The 15,721-nt window shown below is 41.3% G+C and overlaps 1 protein-coding gene across 1 annotated transcript in view; it reads right to left on the bottom strand.

Moving 5' to 3' along the window:
• The window catches only part of vat1 (vesicle amine transport 1), a 36,779-nt gene extending 29,300 nt beyond the window's left edge, over positions 1-7,479 (bottom strand). The window contains exons 1-2 of the mRNA XM_074656219.1: positions 6,837-7,479; positions 461-668 (exon numbers count right to left, since the gene is read on the bottom strand). Of these exons, the coding sequence (XP_074512320.1) occupies positions 461-668; positions 6,837-7,256 (628 nt within the window). The 5' untranslated portion in view covers positions 7,257-7,479. The remainder of the gene's footprint in view (positions 1-460; positions 669-6,836) is intronic.
• Positions 7,480-15,721: the final 8,242 nt, after the last annotated feature.

The following is a 15,721-nucleotide window of genomic DNA, read 5'->3' as shown; positions in this document are numbered from 1 at the left end:
TCAACTCCACTAATTTCTTTAACACATTAATGCAATCGATCAATCTTGTCAGTTGTAGTGGGCTCAGTTTTAAACCTAGAGTGAAGATACTGGCATCATATGAAACTAGAAAACCTAAGGAATTGGTTCCAACCATATCATACTAGCTTGTCGCTAAGGGGTTAAATAACGCTCCAATTTTTTTATGCTAAATGCAGTACCTGTGAGGGTTTCTGGACAATATTTGTCAATTTTTTTTTAAATAAATTAATCGTGATTAATCATGGACAATCATGCGATTAATCCTGATTAAATATTTTAATCGATTGACAGCCCTTTGTATTTATAATGAATTCAACCATCATTTAAATGAATGACCTTTTAATGAAAAGTGGTGCATCCATTCCCCAACCTAAGATTGACATGAATTAAAAAGGTTTATATGTTGTGCATGTATCCTTCTCTGTATTCGTCTCCTCACCTGCAGCAGCATGAATGAGGACGCTCTGGTTGGGCCGCAGGTTGCCGAAGTCAAACAGCATCATATAGGCGGTGATGTAGTTCACAGGGAGGGCCGCCGCCTCCTCGAAGCTCATGCCTTCTGGGATGAGGAAGGTGTGGGTCGCCGGCGCCACCGCCACCTCCTGCCACAGCCCGAAGCGGTTCAGCACCATCACCCTATCGCCGACCTGGAAGAGAAGGCACAGGAAGACAGCACGATGAGAACGTGGTAAAGCAAAGGGCTCTCTGTCTATAAAAACAATGTGACCTAACATAATGCCGTGGCAACAGTTGCTCAGGGGTTCATGGAATAGCTCAAGCTAATTTAATAAAAGATTTGGATTTGATGAAAAAAGTCCACATATTGAGTCAATTATTCCACCTGAACACCACAAGTTGCGATTAAGATAGCTACAAACATAGTGAGCAGTTAGAGTTTCTTTGGAGCAGCGGGAATAGTAAGAGTGTGGTTTACAACAATGGTAGACATGCAAACATGCAGCCACCTCGTCCACCAAACCTCCAAGTGTTTGCTCTTAAAAAGTGCAAGCAAACAAAGAAAGCGATAAACCACAGCACAGTATTGACTTTATGGAGGGAAATAATGAAGCGACAGAAGAATCAGGGTCAAAGAAAAAGGGGAAGTGGCTCTATTTTTTCTCTTTGGTTAACATGTTAGATGCTTTGGGATTGGTGCCAAAGTGCAATCGCTGTTCTTTTTATGGGAGTATCATTTAGCAGTTTCTATCTTTCACAACCACTATCCTGACAGAGAGGAAGCCACAGACATTGTTTAACATGCTGCATGCCACAATCCCAATCCAAACTATCCTTATCAAAGCAGGATCCTCCAATTCACAATTGTCTCTTTCCAGAAGGACGAGTCTCGATGTAAACTCACCCCCCGGCGCCCTCGCTAACCAATCAGGAGAGCCCGCTCGAGGGACACAGGAAACAGCGACGACTGCAGCATTATAACTTTCTTCCTGTTTTCTTCCTCCCCCTTATTCGCCGCTCTCGACGCGACTCTCCCTCCCGCCCCGTTTCCATTCTCCTCACTTTTTCTCTTCCCTTCTTTCTCTTTCACTTCCTGACTCCTTTTCCCCTCACAACTTTAGAACGTCTTCCTTCCCCTTCTCCAGTCCCTCGTCTCGTCCTGTCTGTGTCTAGGTCTTTGACGCTCTCCATTTCCTCCCTATTTCTTCATCCTTCGACCGTCTCGTTCTGTCTTTATCGTCCTCTTTCTCTTCTCTTGCGAGGAGTATCCCCTCTTCCTCATCAGCGAGACAGGACAATGGGGCCCATCTTCTCCCCTGGCCTCCCTCCACTCATCAGAGTCCCTGCCAGATTCTTCCCCATGGCTGAGCATAAGACAAGCTCTCTCCTCCTGGGAACAAACCCTCTCCACCCGGGCCTCTCTAATGGTCTGGAGGGAGCCATGCGCCTCACTGTCTATCCACTCCAATTAGAGAGATCTCCCTCTCTCTCTTTGCCTTTTCATACCCACATCTTTCTGTCTGAGGCCGAGTCATTTGGTTTAGTTTCAAACTATACTCTCACTTTTTCACCGTGGGCTACTTCTCTTTCCTCCCCTTTGTTATTCATGCTGACTCCCATCGCCATATCCGTTCCCCCCCCCCCCCTTTTGAGTCTTCAAACTCATCAACCTCGCGGGTTAAATTGGGGGTACAGCGTGGCACAAACCGATAGACGGGGGAGTTACAGGAAACACACACAAACATGACTCACACATCACATTCAAATGCATTTGCATCTATTCTTCTGCGCCCACGTAAAGCATGTGAGTTATTGTCAGTCACTCAGAATCGGGGTAGGAACATTCAAGGCCAAGCGAGCGAGCCTTGTGACAGTTCTGTTACAACATCTTCACAATGTGATACACATACACACACACACACACACACACACACATTTTGCATTTCCTTTCTCAGGCTTCATGCCACTGCATCAAATGCAGTCACAGTTGGGGTCAGGAGAGCGAGGGCGCCGAACAAAGACACTTCCAGTTAACTGTACATGAATGGACTTAATCAGATGGTGATTCAATTTTGGGGTATGCGGGGCCTCCAAGTCAGCTGCTTGGTGGCTTTGAGTTTCGATGATCTCAGCAAAAAATTATCAGGGAAAAAAAAAAGATTAACTAAATTTCTGCTACAGTGTTCCTGAGTCAGGTTGAGGCAAAAGATGAAGGTGAAATCTAACACCCACTCAGCTTGCACGGCTCCTGTAAATGTAATTAAAAGGAAACATAATACCTCCCCGGTGTCAGTGTAGGTGTTATTGCGCTTTGACATGATGTTGGGATAAAAGGCCACGCCCTGCTCAGCTAAATCTGTGACAAGGAGGGTCTTCACGCTGCGTTTTGCACTTGACTGCACCTCTGATTATGCAAATCAGCATGCCATGCTCGCAAAACAATAACCATTATTCTTCTTCTTGTTTTTGCAGCTCGGTTAAATATTAGAAGAAGCCTTGAATGCAACTCTACACTTTCAATAGTGTGAGATCCAAAAAGTATGTGGGGAAACCACACTGGACAAGCGTGAGGGGAAAAAGACAAAAAAATGATTTTTAACCCAGCAGTTTATGGCAAACGGACCATGTAGAGACTGAGAGCAGGCGCTTAATGTTGTCATCTTGGTGAAAAGGACATGTAGGGTGAATATGTCCTGAAAGGAGAGAAGAATGGTACCATAAAGGGAAGGCAGCGTGATAGAGGGATTCACTGACAGCACGTTCGACAGAGGAAGAATCAAGAGATTATACGAAAGAAGGAGAGATAGTTAGAGGGAGGGAAGGAGGGATGGAGGAAATACCAGACTGACAATGTGGGCCAGAGGGAGGTAATTGAGAACATATGGGTCAGATCCGACCAGAACTCACCGAGGGAGAAAAATGAAAAAAGAAAAAGAGAAAAGAAGCGGGTCAGGAGGAAAAAAAGTGCTGATGTTTGGTGTCAGGGGAGCTCTCGGTGTGATTTGTGATATTTCCCCTCTCTTCCCTCGCTTACTCACTATTACACTTTTCCCCGCACTCTCTCTTAGGTCATCTCGGGTGAGAGCACCGTGGCATTAACTCATTCAACTTCATTGTTCCCCTGAAGGGATGCTTGTTTTGCAGATGTTATCGAATTATAATGCGAGGCATGCAGTAGGTAATATATAAAAACAGCAGGCAGCAAAACAATAAACAAGACAAAGACGAAGAAGTGCTGCCTTTATCAACCCTGAAATCACATTATAGCCAGGTATGGGCAAAATGACATTTTTGTCAACATATTTGACAAATATAAACATGTTTTTCCTCGGAAAGTTCTCAAATGCCTCTTCTGTCTGTGTTGGGAAAGCAAGCACTCACATAAGAGAAGCAAATAAAAATCAATCACACTTTACTTAATAGCCACCGATGTTTATGTTGCATTATCTAATTAAATGGCATGAAGCTTTGTGTACACCGTATGTTGAGCAATCTATCAGACACACCAATTATCATATGTCTTTGTGTCTGTGTGTGTGTGTGTGTGTGAGTGAAACCGAGATAGATAGGCGGATAAATAAGAGAGCTGCAGTGAGTGATGAGCCTCCCAAAAATCCTGTCCCATCAGGGTCAGCACATTCCCTTCGAGTTAGCTGCCAAAAGATCGCACAGATCTCCATCCATTAGGAAGATTGGCTCTTAATTCTATAAGCTATAAGGGCTGCGAGGGGATGTGGGAGGCCTTGATGACAAGACGTGTGTTTGTGTGCATGTGTGTGTGTGTGTGTAACGCGTGACCTTTAAATCCAATCTGCAACACTGGCAACATGGAAAGAAGCTATTTAGAAACACACAGGCCTTAACCTTCCTATTACTCTGTCTGCATCCATAAGGACCTTAGCATATGTGCCACTCCCAAGCCAGATGCACTGATTCTGCATCCCCACATCTGATCAGCCCATTGTTATCCACATTAAATCATCTGATGTGAGAATATGTGGTGCTGCTCCTACAACAAACGGTGTGAGTCATCACTGGCTGCATGATGTGTAACATTTTGGCTTTGTGCATTAATTGCCTTACAAAAGGCGTTACCGTGGTGATGCCAGGCACCCAGGGAGACAGACATATAGGCCTGTGACTCATCATGCAATGCAAGAAATAAAGAAGGCGACTAATAATAAGTGTCTTGTGGCTGTACATTAAAGAAAAGCTGTTTTTTTTAATTTTTTATTAGCATTGTTTCATTGTTTGAACTTTAATCGTGACATAATATATTCATGGATGTAAATATGTTAGAGGAGCTGATAGGATCTCTGTTGACAAAGAGGGCGACTGATCTTATTCCTCTCCATCACCATGCTGTCTGTCTGAGGCGCCTCGCCCTTTCTGCTCGGTGAGTCTGTGCGCCACCGTCGCTCTCCGGTAACAAAAGGCACCGGTGTCAAGTCAGCCACATTAATACCGGTGGCAGCTGGCCATCCTTTCCAGAATAAAAGTCCCCTATTGATTAACGCTTTGCAAGCACACAAGGAGTAGCAACTTGGAACCAAGATGGCTTTTTGTTTCTTTCTTTTTTTCACCCAAAATGTTATTTTACAGTAGCATTTAAAGCCATTAAAGACTACTAATATTACATTTATTTATTGCACATACTACATTTATTTATTGACGGACTGCACACACTATGTTCACCCATTCACTCTGTATCTTTTATATCTCTATTTATTGTTTTTACTTTACACTATACATCCTATATACCACTTTATAGACTGCACATATGTACATACTACATTTATTTATTGACGGACTGTACACACCATGTTCACCCATTCACTCTGTATCTACTCTATATATTGTTTTTATCATTTTTGTATATACCTTTACCTCTCCTGTGTTTCACTCTGTTTGCTGATGTTGCTGCTTTGACACCTGAATTTCCCTCCGGGGATTAATAAAGGTTCATCTTATCTTATCTTATCTTATTAATGAGGAACTCCAGACCTAATAAACCTACATGTGCACTATATATGACCAAATGTTGCAATTCCAGTAGGCTAATACATAATAATCACTGCTTCTTGATTTCCATATCTTGCACATATTTTTTCTTTTGCCACCATAAAACAGCAAAGGAAACTCTCAGGTGGCTTTTCCAAGCTTTAATTTTGAAGGCAGAGCAGTCTCATTTCCGGTCGTATTGGGCCTACCTTGACGCAGCACAGCTTAATACTGTAGGTGCTGCAAGGGTGGAGAGCATCCATGCAGATTTACATGTGCTTATTTAGACTTTACACTTACAACATTCACGTTGCGTGTTTGAACAATGAATCCATCTCCATCTCGCTAACTATTGTTGGACTTGAAGTTGCTCAATCTTAAGTGCGCACAATTTGGAAAAAAAAGCGTGGAGACGAAGAGGGGCGACGCCTGCTGCTGGCTGGCTTCATTGTGCTAAAACTCGTGTCATTTACACACTCTATGGTTCTTCTAATCTACAGAGATACAATACAACATGATCACACTATAGCAGGCTTTATCCACTTTCAGATATAGCAAGTGATGTCTCTTTTACGCACGACTGGATGGATGGATGGATGAGCACCCTTTAAAAGCTCAAACTATAGATCAATATGTATTATTAATAACTTATCATTGTGTTAATCACCTGACCCAATAGTCTATTCGTATTAAATCATCATGAAACAGCAGATCACTAGCCTGCCACCGCCACCACCACCACCACCACCACTACCATCGTCTGAGCAGCCTGACACGCCCATATCCAGATGTATAGCAGCTCAGCACCAAAAAGCTGAAGCATCACTTCAACAATAAGAAGTGATTATTTCTTTATATTAATCTTGTCTCTATAGTTGGAGGCTTCAGATAAGCCTCTTCCAGCACTGTATGTATTATTCCTTTTTTTTGTTATGTTGTATAGTCTTACATTGTGCAAAAAAAAAAAAAAAAAAGACACAACATTATAGAATGAGGCTTTTTTAAAAGTGGCATTATAATAAAGCTGATAGTTGGGTGGTGTATATCTTGTCCTAATGGTTTGTTATCACTATTATGTAGTCATATTATTTCTTTATATTAATTTTGTCTCTAGGTGCAGATAAACCCAGTGGTTTTTTTTTTTGCCTCTTCCTGCACTGTATATTATTCATTTATTTTTTATATTATTATATAAAAAATAAAATGTAAAAATATGTATATTATTATAAATATATATTATTTAGTCTTAAATTGTGCAAAAAAAAAAAAGAAAAAAAGAAGAACATTATAGAATGAGGCTTTTTTTTAAAGTGGCCTTATAATAAAGCTGATAGTCGGGTGTTGGGTGGTGTGCTTACTTTTCTGTCTGTCACTTCTTCCCCTACAGCCTCCACCACTCCGGAGCACTCCATCCCGGGTGTGACCGGTGGAGATGGCAGCCGGTCGTACAGACCCTGCCTGGCCATCAGGTCTGCGAAGTTGAGCCCGCACGCCTTGACGCGCACCAGCACCTCTCCAGCCTTGAGCACCGGCTTGCCCTTCTTCACCTGCAGCTTCACTTTGTCATAGCCTCCGTAGCCGGTGAGCACCAGAGCGCGGTAGGTGAACGCCTCCTCCTCGGGGACTTTCTCGGTGGTCGCCTCGGAGGCTGCCTCGGCGGTGGCTGCTGCAGCAGGCTCCGTCTTGGGCGCCTCAGCTTTGGGCTCCTCGGCGGGTTTGGTCTCCTGCTTCTGGTCCACTGCGTTCTGCTGCTCGGCAGGTGCGTCCTCTCCAGACATGGTGCAAAAGCTGTGAGACAGTGATGAGTGTAGAAAAAAAATCAACTTAAAGTTTTTTTTAAATTTCTACTTCTTGTGCTTTTTTTCCTCTTGCGAATGGAAAAGAAATTGGAGCGTCTTTTTTCAGCAGTCTTGCATTGGAGACACACAAACCCCGACAAGAAGTGGGCTGATCAAGTGGCCAGTGGCTGTCAACGCCGAGCTCTGACAGAGAGAGAGAGAGTGTGTGAGTGGGACGAGACGGAGGCTGGCTGGAAAACACGGAGAGGTTGATGAAACCAGGGGATTGGACGTCTGTGATTGGGTGGGTTGGGTTTGGCTGTCTGAGGGTAGGGCTATAAGATGAGCTTCTATTGCATCAAGCAGAGAGGTGATTTGCAAAATATGGCCATTATAGCTAAAGGCAAGTGAAGTTGTAAAGCCAACCCCAGCAAAACCTCCAAGATCTGCTGATTACTGCAAGTCTGCACAGTAATAGAGATTATATAGGTTTAATCATTGAGAGACAAAAGAAGTCACTATAAACTCAATAGTGTATATTCATTTTTCATTTTCATGCTGATATATCTTTATATCATGTTCGAAAGAAAACGCAGCAAACGTGCCCTCTTGCATGCCTCTATATGGTAGATAAAACACGATAAGGTGCTGTTCCAGTGGCGAAAAGGAGATGCACAGTGCACCAATGGGTGCCCTTAAACCTGCAGTAGGCAGAATGTTTTTGGCATCATTGGGCAAATATTCCATAATGACCTTTCAGCATATTGTAATTCAAGTGTTCTGAGAGAAAATTAGACTTCTGCACCTCCTCATGGCTGTTTTCAGGCTTTAGAAAATCTAGCCAGTGACGGGAGACTTTGGCCAATCACAGGTCATTTCAGAGAGAGAGACCGTTCCTATTGAGCGCTCCTATTGGCTGTGCTCCGGCTGGTGGGCGGTGCTTGGTATTTCCTCAACTGATCTAAACATGGCTGCCGGGTCACAAACTTTCTCATTTTACAGCTAAACAGTACACTACAAGATGTTTCTGAAAACATTTGAGGCGAGAAATAGGCATTACAGTAACAGAATATTGATGAAACCCGAGGATTGGGCGTCTGTGATTGGGTGGGTTGGGTTTGTTCTGTCTGGGGTAGGGCTATAAGATGAGTTTCTATTGCATCAAGCAGAGAGGTGATTTGCAAAATATGGCCATTATAGCTAAAGGCAAGTCAAGTTGTAAAGCCAACCCCAGCAAAACCTCCAAAATCTGCTGATTACTGCAAGTCTCCACAGTATAATAGGTTTAATCATTGAGAGACAAAAGAAGTCAACTCTCAAGTAAACTCAACAGTGTATATTGATTTTTAATTTTTCCATTTTCGAGCTGACATATCTTCATGTCATGTTCGAAAGAAATGCAGCAAACGTGCCCTCTTGGATGCCTCTATGGTAGATAAAACATGATAAAGTGCCCTCAAAAGTGCTCTTCCAGTGGCGAAAAGGAGATGCACAGTGCACCATTGGGTGCCCTTAAACCTGCAGTAGGCAGACATTTTTTGGCATCATTGGACAAATATCCCATAATAACCTTTCAGCATATTATAATTCAAGTGTTCTGAGAGAAAACTAGACTTCTGCACTTCCTCATGGCTCTGTTTTCAGGCTTTAGAAAATCTAGCCTATGACGGGAGACTTTGGCCAATCACAGGTCATTTAAGAGAGGGAGAGCGTTCCTATTGGCTGTGCTCTGGCCGGTGGGCGGTGCTTGGTATTTCCTCAACTGATCTCAACATGGCTTGCCGGGTCACAAACTTTCTCATTTTACAGCTAAACAGTACACTACAAGATGTTTCTGAAAACATTTGAGGCGAGAAATAGGCATTACAGTAACAGAATATTGATTCATATTTGATCAGCGCTGCCTAGTTTGACCGTTTGATCGGAGTTTTATGAGTGATCGACAGCTGCTCAGAGACAGCAGGCTCCAGCTTGGCTCTGATTGGTTGTTCTCCTCCGATCTGTGAAATCTTGCAGATGCCATTTTTTTAATAAAAAAATTACCTGTCTCATGCACTACTGTCAGGATATAGTGACTGTTTCATAAAAATAACTTTTTTTAATCATATTTGTTCCATTTCTACCCGCTGCAGCATTAAATGCTAGAAAACTCTCTGCACGTTGGTGCCCTTTTTACTTTTTTCGCCCCTGCCCCTCCGACACCTTGAGTCCACCACTGTGCGCCTCAATATGTGATGAAATAAAAGGCATAATTAATGAATTTCTTTCAGCAAGTGTTTGCTTGTTATTTCTGTCTGTTAACTGCTGCTTGTTTAACACTGACTGAGGTGTGCGGAGCTGGAACGGTAGCAGCCGGAGGAAATGTCTGTTTATGCCGCCTATTCTGCAGTAGGATTTCAGGAACTTTGGGCCTGCGTATGGCTCATTGTTGTAACTTCCCTGAGCAGGCAGCTCCGAAAAATATGAGTTTGTGTTGAGGTCACGCCAGCTTTTGATTAAACGATAATTGTATTCTTCAGCTTGAGTGCAGGGAACCAGAGGGCGGGATGACCTCGTTGTTAAAATGTAGTACACACGGGACACGGTGACTCATACAATAAAGAGTATTTTGGAAAACGTCTTGTTGGCTCGTGTGATAGAAACAAATAGTTTTGTGATCACAGATGCGACGGTCAGTGTCTCTTATATTTGTCACCAAAAATAAAGTCTACTCCCATTTTCCAGCTTTGTGCCTTCAGAGTTGAGAGACCAGCCCAGTGTCCATTCAGAGACGAGACCACAAGAGGAGTGGTGAGACACCTTGTGGCCGTAAAGTGCCTCTCAGCACTTCTGGGGCCAAAGTCAGCAGTGTCCCGATCAATATCCCACAGGGGCTTAATGATGTAGGATGCAGGCGTTATTGATCTGCCGCTTTGACACAGGCGAAATGTTACAAGGCAGATCGTCTGTTCTTCCCAACCAACCACACCGAGCCACTCTGAATACACATCAGTATGCTGTGGGCGCTCGCAGAGTGGCTCTTTTCCTCATTAGCTCCGACAGGGCCAGTATGGTAATGCACCGGCAAAGCACAGTCAGGAAAATGACTCGGACTGCACACTGCAGTCTGAAAAAAGGATTAGAACAGAAGCATAATGCGAAAGCTTTCTATAATAGTTTCACAGTCAGGGCCAAGAAAGAAATTTCAGAACATGTTCCAGCAGCTAAACCGGGTTTGAAGATGTATCCATTACAGGAAATGGCTGCGCTTAAAGGAACACAGGAATAGGATGCAAGAACAGAGATGTAGTGCCTGGGACACCTGGTGTAGTTTGGAGACTTCCTCTATTGTCTAAGTAGGTTACTGAATGCATAATGGTGCTCAGCGGTGTAGTTTGGCCTGGATAAAGTACTGTGTCACCACTCTGCCAGGCACATAGAGTCTGCAGGGAGTCTGGACGCTCTTGGAGGATGTGAGTGTCTGAAATACAAACACACTGATATTTTCATTTCTATTAAAACTGGGCAAATACTGGGATTTAGAACATATCATGCAAATCCCACACATGTTGTCTGCATGAATGCAAAAGTCCCTAAATCTAGCAAGAAAGTCGCCAACTCAGCAACACTGACAGTCCGTCCCTTCAGGCCTCCCTCCAAACCACTCCCCCAAAATTATCGGTTATGAACGTTAACATATAATAATGAACGTAAACAATACACATGTCTGTTGTTAGTACTCACAGCTGTCAAGCAGGCGGCTTGTGGAAGACTCCAGTAACACGAAATGAGTGCAAGGGCAGAGTGTGCACAGGCAGGCAGGAAGGCAGGCTTATTACAGTCCTGTGAAAAGCAAAAGATACCAGATTTCTTTTTTTTTTTTTGTCAAAGCATTTGATTTATTGATTGCTGCAGGATGTAAATCAACAAATACCCCTCGCTTTAAGGTGCCTAAATGTATTATTGGTCTATTCAGCTTGTTACCTTCTTAATGCACACAGGTACATGTTATTCTTTCATGCATTATTATAATATCCTTTTGCAAGATTTTGTTGCTATTTTGCTTATAGCCAAACTTAACAAGCTGTCGTAGGACAACGTGTAATACAATAATCCAATTTAACAAGCTGTGGTAGAGTCATGTGCAACATAAGTCGGGAGGATGTTATGTTATGTTAACTCACAGACTGGGGGGCGTGCAATACATAGGGATGTGCAAAATATGTCTTACTTATTGATAGATGATGATCATGGACTTTTTTTGTTGTCTCTGTTGTTCTGTGTTTTAACTGTGTCTATATAGTGTTTGATGTTTACTGTGCTGTACCAAAAATTGCCCCATTTGGGAAATTAAAGTTGTCTAAGTCAAGTCTCCTATTCCTTTTGGGTTATGACTCTCATTAAGTAATGTCTATTTGAGACCTCCATATGTCTGTGGATTCAGAAAAGTTCAAACAAATTACGTTGTTGCCTTCTCAGATTGGACAGTTTTTGGATGCTTGAAGAAGTAAAACAGTCCAGTACTTTGCATTAAAAAAGCAAAGACTGGATAAAAGTCAGATAAACAGAATTTATGTAGCAGAGATACATATTTTTTTTAATTTGATCATCTTGTGATGCCTGTGATTTTTATTACAATCACTTTGGAAGTCCAGACCCTGGGGTTAGGAACCACTGTGTTAAACCTTAAAGTAGAAGCAGCATTAAAGTTGGTCATGGTTGAGCAAATTCTATTCTCAATATTTATTATACTGTCTGATAGTTTAAGTAAATATAATGCATCCTATTTCATTACATTATTGTATATTTTGTATGTAAAATCTTAAAGCTCCTGCACACCCATGGTCCTTCTACACAAGTTTTCTCATGACAGTACATAGTAGTATAACTCTCTCTCTCCAGCATTAAAGCATATATGCATTACATATGCTAGAGTCATTTATTAAATTGAAATGCAGTTTGGAAGAACTTTTGTTTGTTTTGTCTTCTTGGCAGGTTTACAGAAGCGGAGAGCACTGAAGCCAGAAGTCACTGCATACTGGCTCCTTACCAACTCAACCTCTGGCCATTTATATTTATTTCTTCTTTTTCATCTACCCTCTTGTTGAGTGATCTTGCGCTGGCATCTCTGCTCTATTCACGCATGGCTGTAATGAGATTACTGGTTGAGTAGCATATCCATCAAAGCATCTCTTAGCACATACTAATATACAGGCGATGGGAATGCAGAACTCAGAACACCCACCGGCAGCAGATGCGGCAAACTGTGTTGAAAAGTTAGTAATCCACCTACCATTTAGGCCTACTGAACATATTTATGTACACATGAATGCTTTTATAAATATGTGGAGTGTGATTGGCCGACACCAACGCTGTCTTCTTGTACTATACATGCCATCAATCCCCTCACGTACAGCTATTAAAATGTCCAATATCCTTAACAAGAAACCCAACTGACCAGAGGTATGAGATGCAGTAGGGGTTCTTGTGGTGGGCATTAAGTGAAATGAATTTGAAAGTGATGAAAAATGTTTAATGTATTTAAGAACAACATGATGAGCTCCAGCAGTTTCCTACAGAGACCTAAAGATTTCTGCTCTGTTAACTTATGAAAAGACAATAATATATTTTGTGTCCCACAAGGTCTGACGGGTCGTGGGATAAGATATACAAAAGCCTGCTTCAGTAATGAATAAATACTGCCACCTGCTGTTCTACTGACTCAAAGAGTGATTTTCTCCCTTTCCCTAAATGTCTGCCCAGGTTTGGAGATATCGGTCTCTAAAACTTGTACCACCCTTCTAATATAGCTGATGGAGCTGAAAGATGCTCGTGCCATTGAAATCATTGAAACACAAACACAGATTTGAAATACGCTACAGCAACAACCTCTGTAGAAACAAGCAGGGATAGAAAGAGTACTACAATATTATAGTTCCATTTCTATAGACGACATTTTGCAGCCTGTAGGCTACGTACAACTGATTATCAATAGATATTATTAATAGATAACAGCAATGTAATCACCAAGGCAACAACACCGTGGTGTAATATAACAATACAAACTCCACTGCGACTGTAGCCATAAACATGCATATTACAGCAGTATTTTGACACACATTTCATCTTTAACCAATATTGCACCTCCTGCGATTTGAACATTTTAGTAGGTCATATTGCAATTTCAATCGAATTTTGATTAATTGCTGTTTTTGATTAACTGTTTTTTGTTGTTGTTGTTTTTTTTATTTTTTATTTAGAAAGACTTTTGCTGCCATTTTACATTCTACTTCAATTCATAGGAAAATATTGTAGTCACACTTATTGTACATTTATCTGACAGCTATAGTTACTATAGTTACTTTTAAGATTAATATTTTACCTTTAGAAATGTATAAGTTTATAAAATACAACGTATTGTTAAAGACTGTTGCTATGTTCCAAATTGCATACTTTTAAAAAAACTTTTAGTACATACTGTAGCTGCCCTTACAAGGTATGTACTGTTGCATGCAGTATACATACAATTGGGACATACTACATCATCATAACATTATGCCTTGACCCTCTTGCTCATATATCCGCTGTGCAGAGGATTGTACGGATATAATGTAGTAGGACATCCTGGTAATTTTGGCATACTGTATTTGACATGCTATCTATCTGGACATACTAAATCTTTTTCTGGAATACTAAATAATATGGTAGTATGGGTATTGGAACGCACAGTTTGTATTTTTCTCGTGACCCTTCGGACGGGGCCAACCCTTGGTTTGGGAACCACTTGACTAAACTATCTGTAAAGTAGTTAAAATCACTACAACCAGCAGTAAAATGCTGCTTATGCATTAATGCATCAGTATGAAAAATCTAATAATGTCAATAATATATCAGTCACAGGGGTCATTCTTCTGCAGAACCAGTAGCCCACTTTATTATTTCATACTCATGGTACATTTTAATTATAATACTCCTGTGCTATCTGATAATACTTTACTAAGGTAGTAGTTTCAATGCAGGACTTTTACTTGTAGTGGAGTGTTTTTACATAGTTGTATTAGTAAAGGAGTCCTTCTACCACCACTGAGAGAGGAACACTTCCAACAATCCAACAATAACACATCAAGCCACCAAAATAATGTTAAAAGAACAAGTCATTTAACAGTTTTGCAGGTTTGTTGTATTGAGATGTATTGTAGTCCTGCTTATTGCACTATTGTTTAATCAAAAAGACTTTCTTTTGCTTGTTAATTGAATATGATGTAATACCATTTTTGGACCAGAAGGCAGCAGTGTTGGCCTTCAGGGGAGAAAACATGACTCAACAGTGCTGAGCTGTCCTGACACGTGGTGCAGTGTCATTTAATTATCTCATTCACAAAACCAATAACTCCTCAGCGGGGCACTTTACAAGGAACATCAACTAAATGCAAGGCGATGAGACCCATAAAGGCAGCCCAGTCACCTCTAACTACTTAATTTGATGGACTATTTTATCTCTGTACGCTGCGCATTTATTGTATCTCCATTAAGAGGCCACGCTGGCACTAAATCAAGAGGCATAATGTGCACAGTATTTATGATGCTTTCCCAACAGGGATGAGGACAAAATAGGTCTTTAGCCGGTGATCATCATAGGACAAACACACACCACTATTAAATAAATAATGATTTCTAATTAATATTAAAGCTGAATATATATTAAAGGACAATTTCTTGCATATTACAAGGTCTATTTTGAAGAGGACACACTGGATTTAAATGGTTTTCTTTCTATCATATTCTTAAATATCATCCCTCATGCAGAACAATTTAACACGCTGCAGTGAAGAAATTATCAACTTACAACCTGGTCGCTAAGCGAGGTGTGACTTTGTGAATAAATCACTGAGCAGAAGCCAGTAATTTGAACAAGAACTCTACCCAGTATACTGCAGTAACTGGTTTCACTACTTATAAAATGGCTCCCAGCAGAGTGCATTGCTGATTTGTCTGTTTTTGTGGTCTACAGAACAATTAAAAATGTTACAGCAAACATACACGTTATCTGTGCATGCAGATACATCCAGTTACTGTTGGCCAACAAGTCTGCTAATTATGAAATATCAGTTTAAGAATATATCTCTCTGCTGAGTGCAACCGCGGATAAGCTTCTTATGGGAATATAAAAGCCTAAAAGTGCCATCCATGTGCTCTTAATGGGCTCTGCGCTCTTGTGATAATACTTACAGTTTATCACAATATTATAGTTATATTATGGACTTGATGTTAACATAAGAAGTCAAATATGTTCTTTATAATGTCATGTTCTTATATTTAAAGTTCCACTAGTAGGCGTAATAGGCTAGTATTTGTAGGGACACAATACATGCCTGGACTCCTTATTCTGTCCCACTGATGTAATTTGGATGTTCTCAAATATAAAGTTCCTAAGGGTTGTAAGTTAACGGTATACCGGTATCAAGGTATACCGAGGTATGAAAGTT

The sequence above is a fragment of the Sebastes fasciatus genome, chromosome 13 (assembly GCF_043250625.1).
Source record: "Sebastes fasciatus isolate fSebFas1 chromosome 13, fSebFas1.pri, whole genome shotgun sequence".
Lineage (NCBI taxonomy): Eukaryota > Metazoa > Chordata > Actinopteri > Perciformes > Sebastidae > Sebastes > Sebastes fasciatus.
The sequence above is the reverse complement of the archived record's forward strand: the minus strand, read 5'-3'. Positions and strand labels throughout refer to the sequence as shown.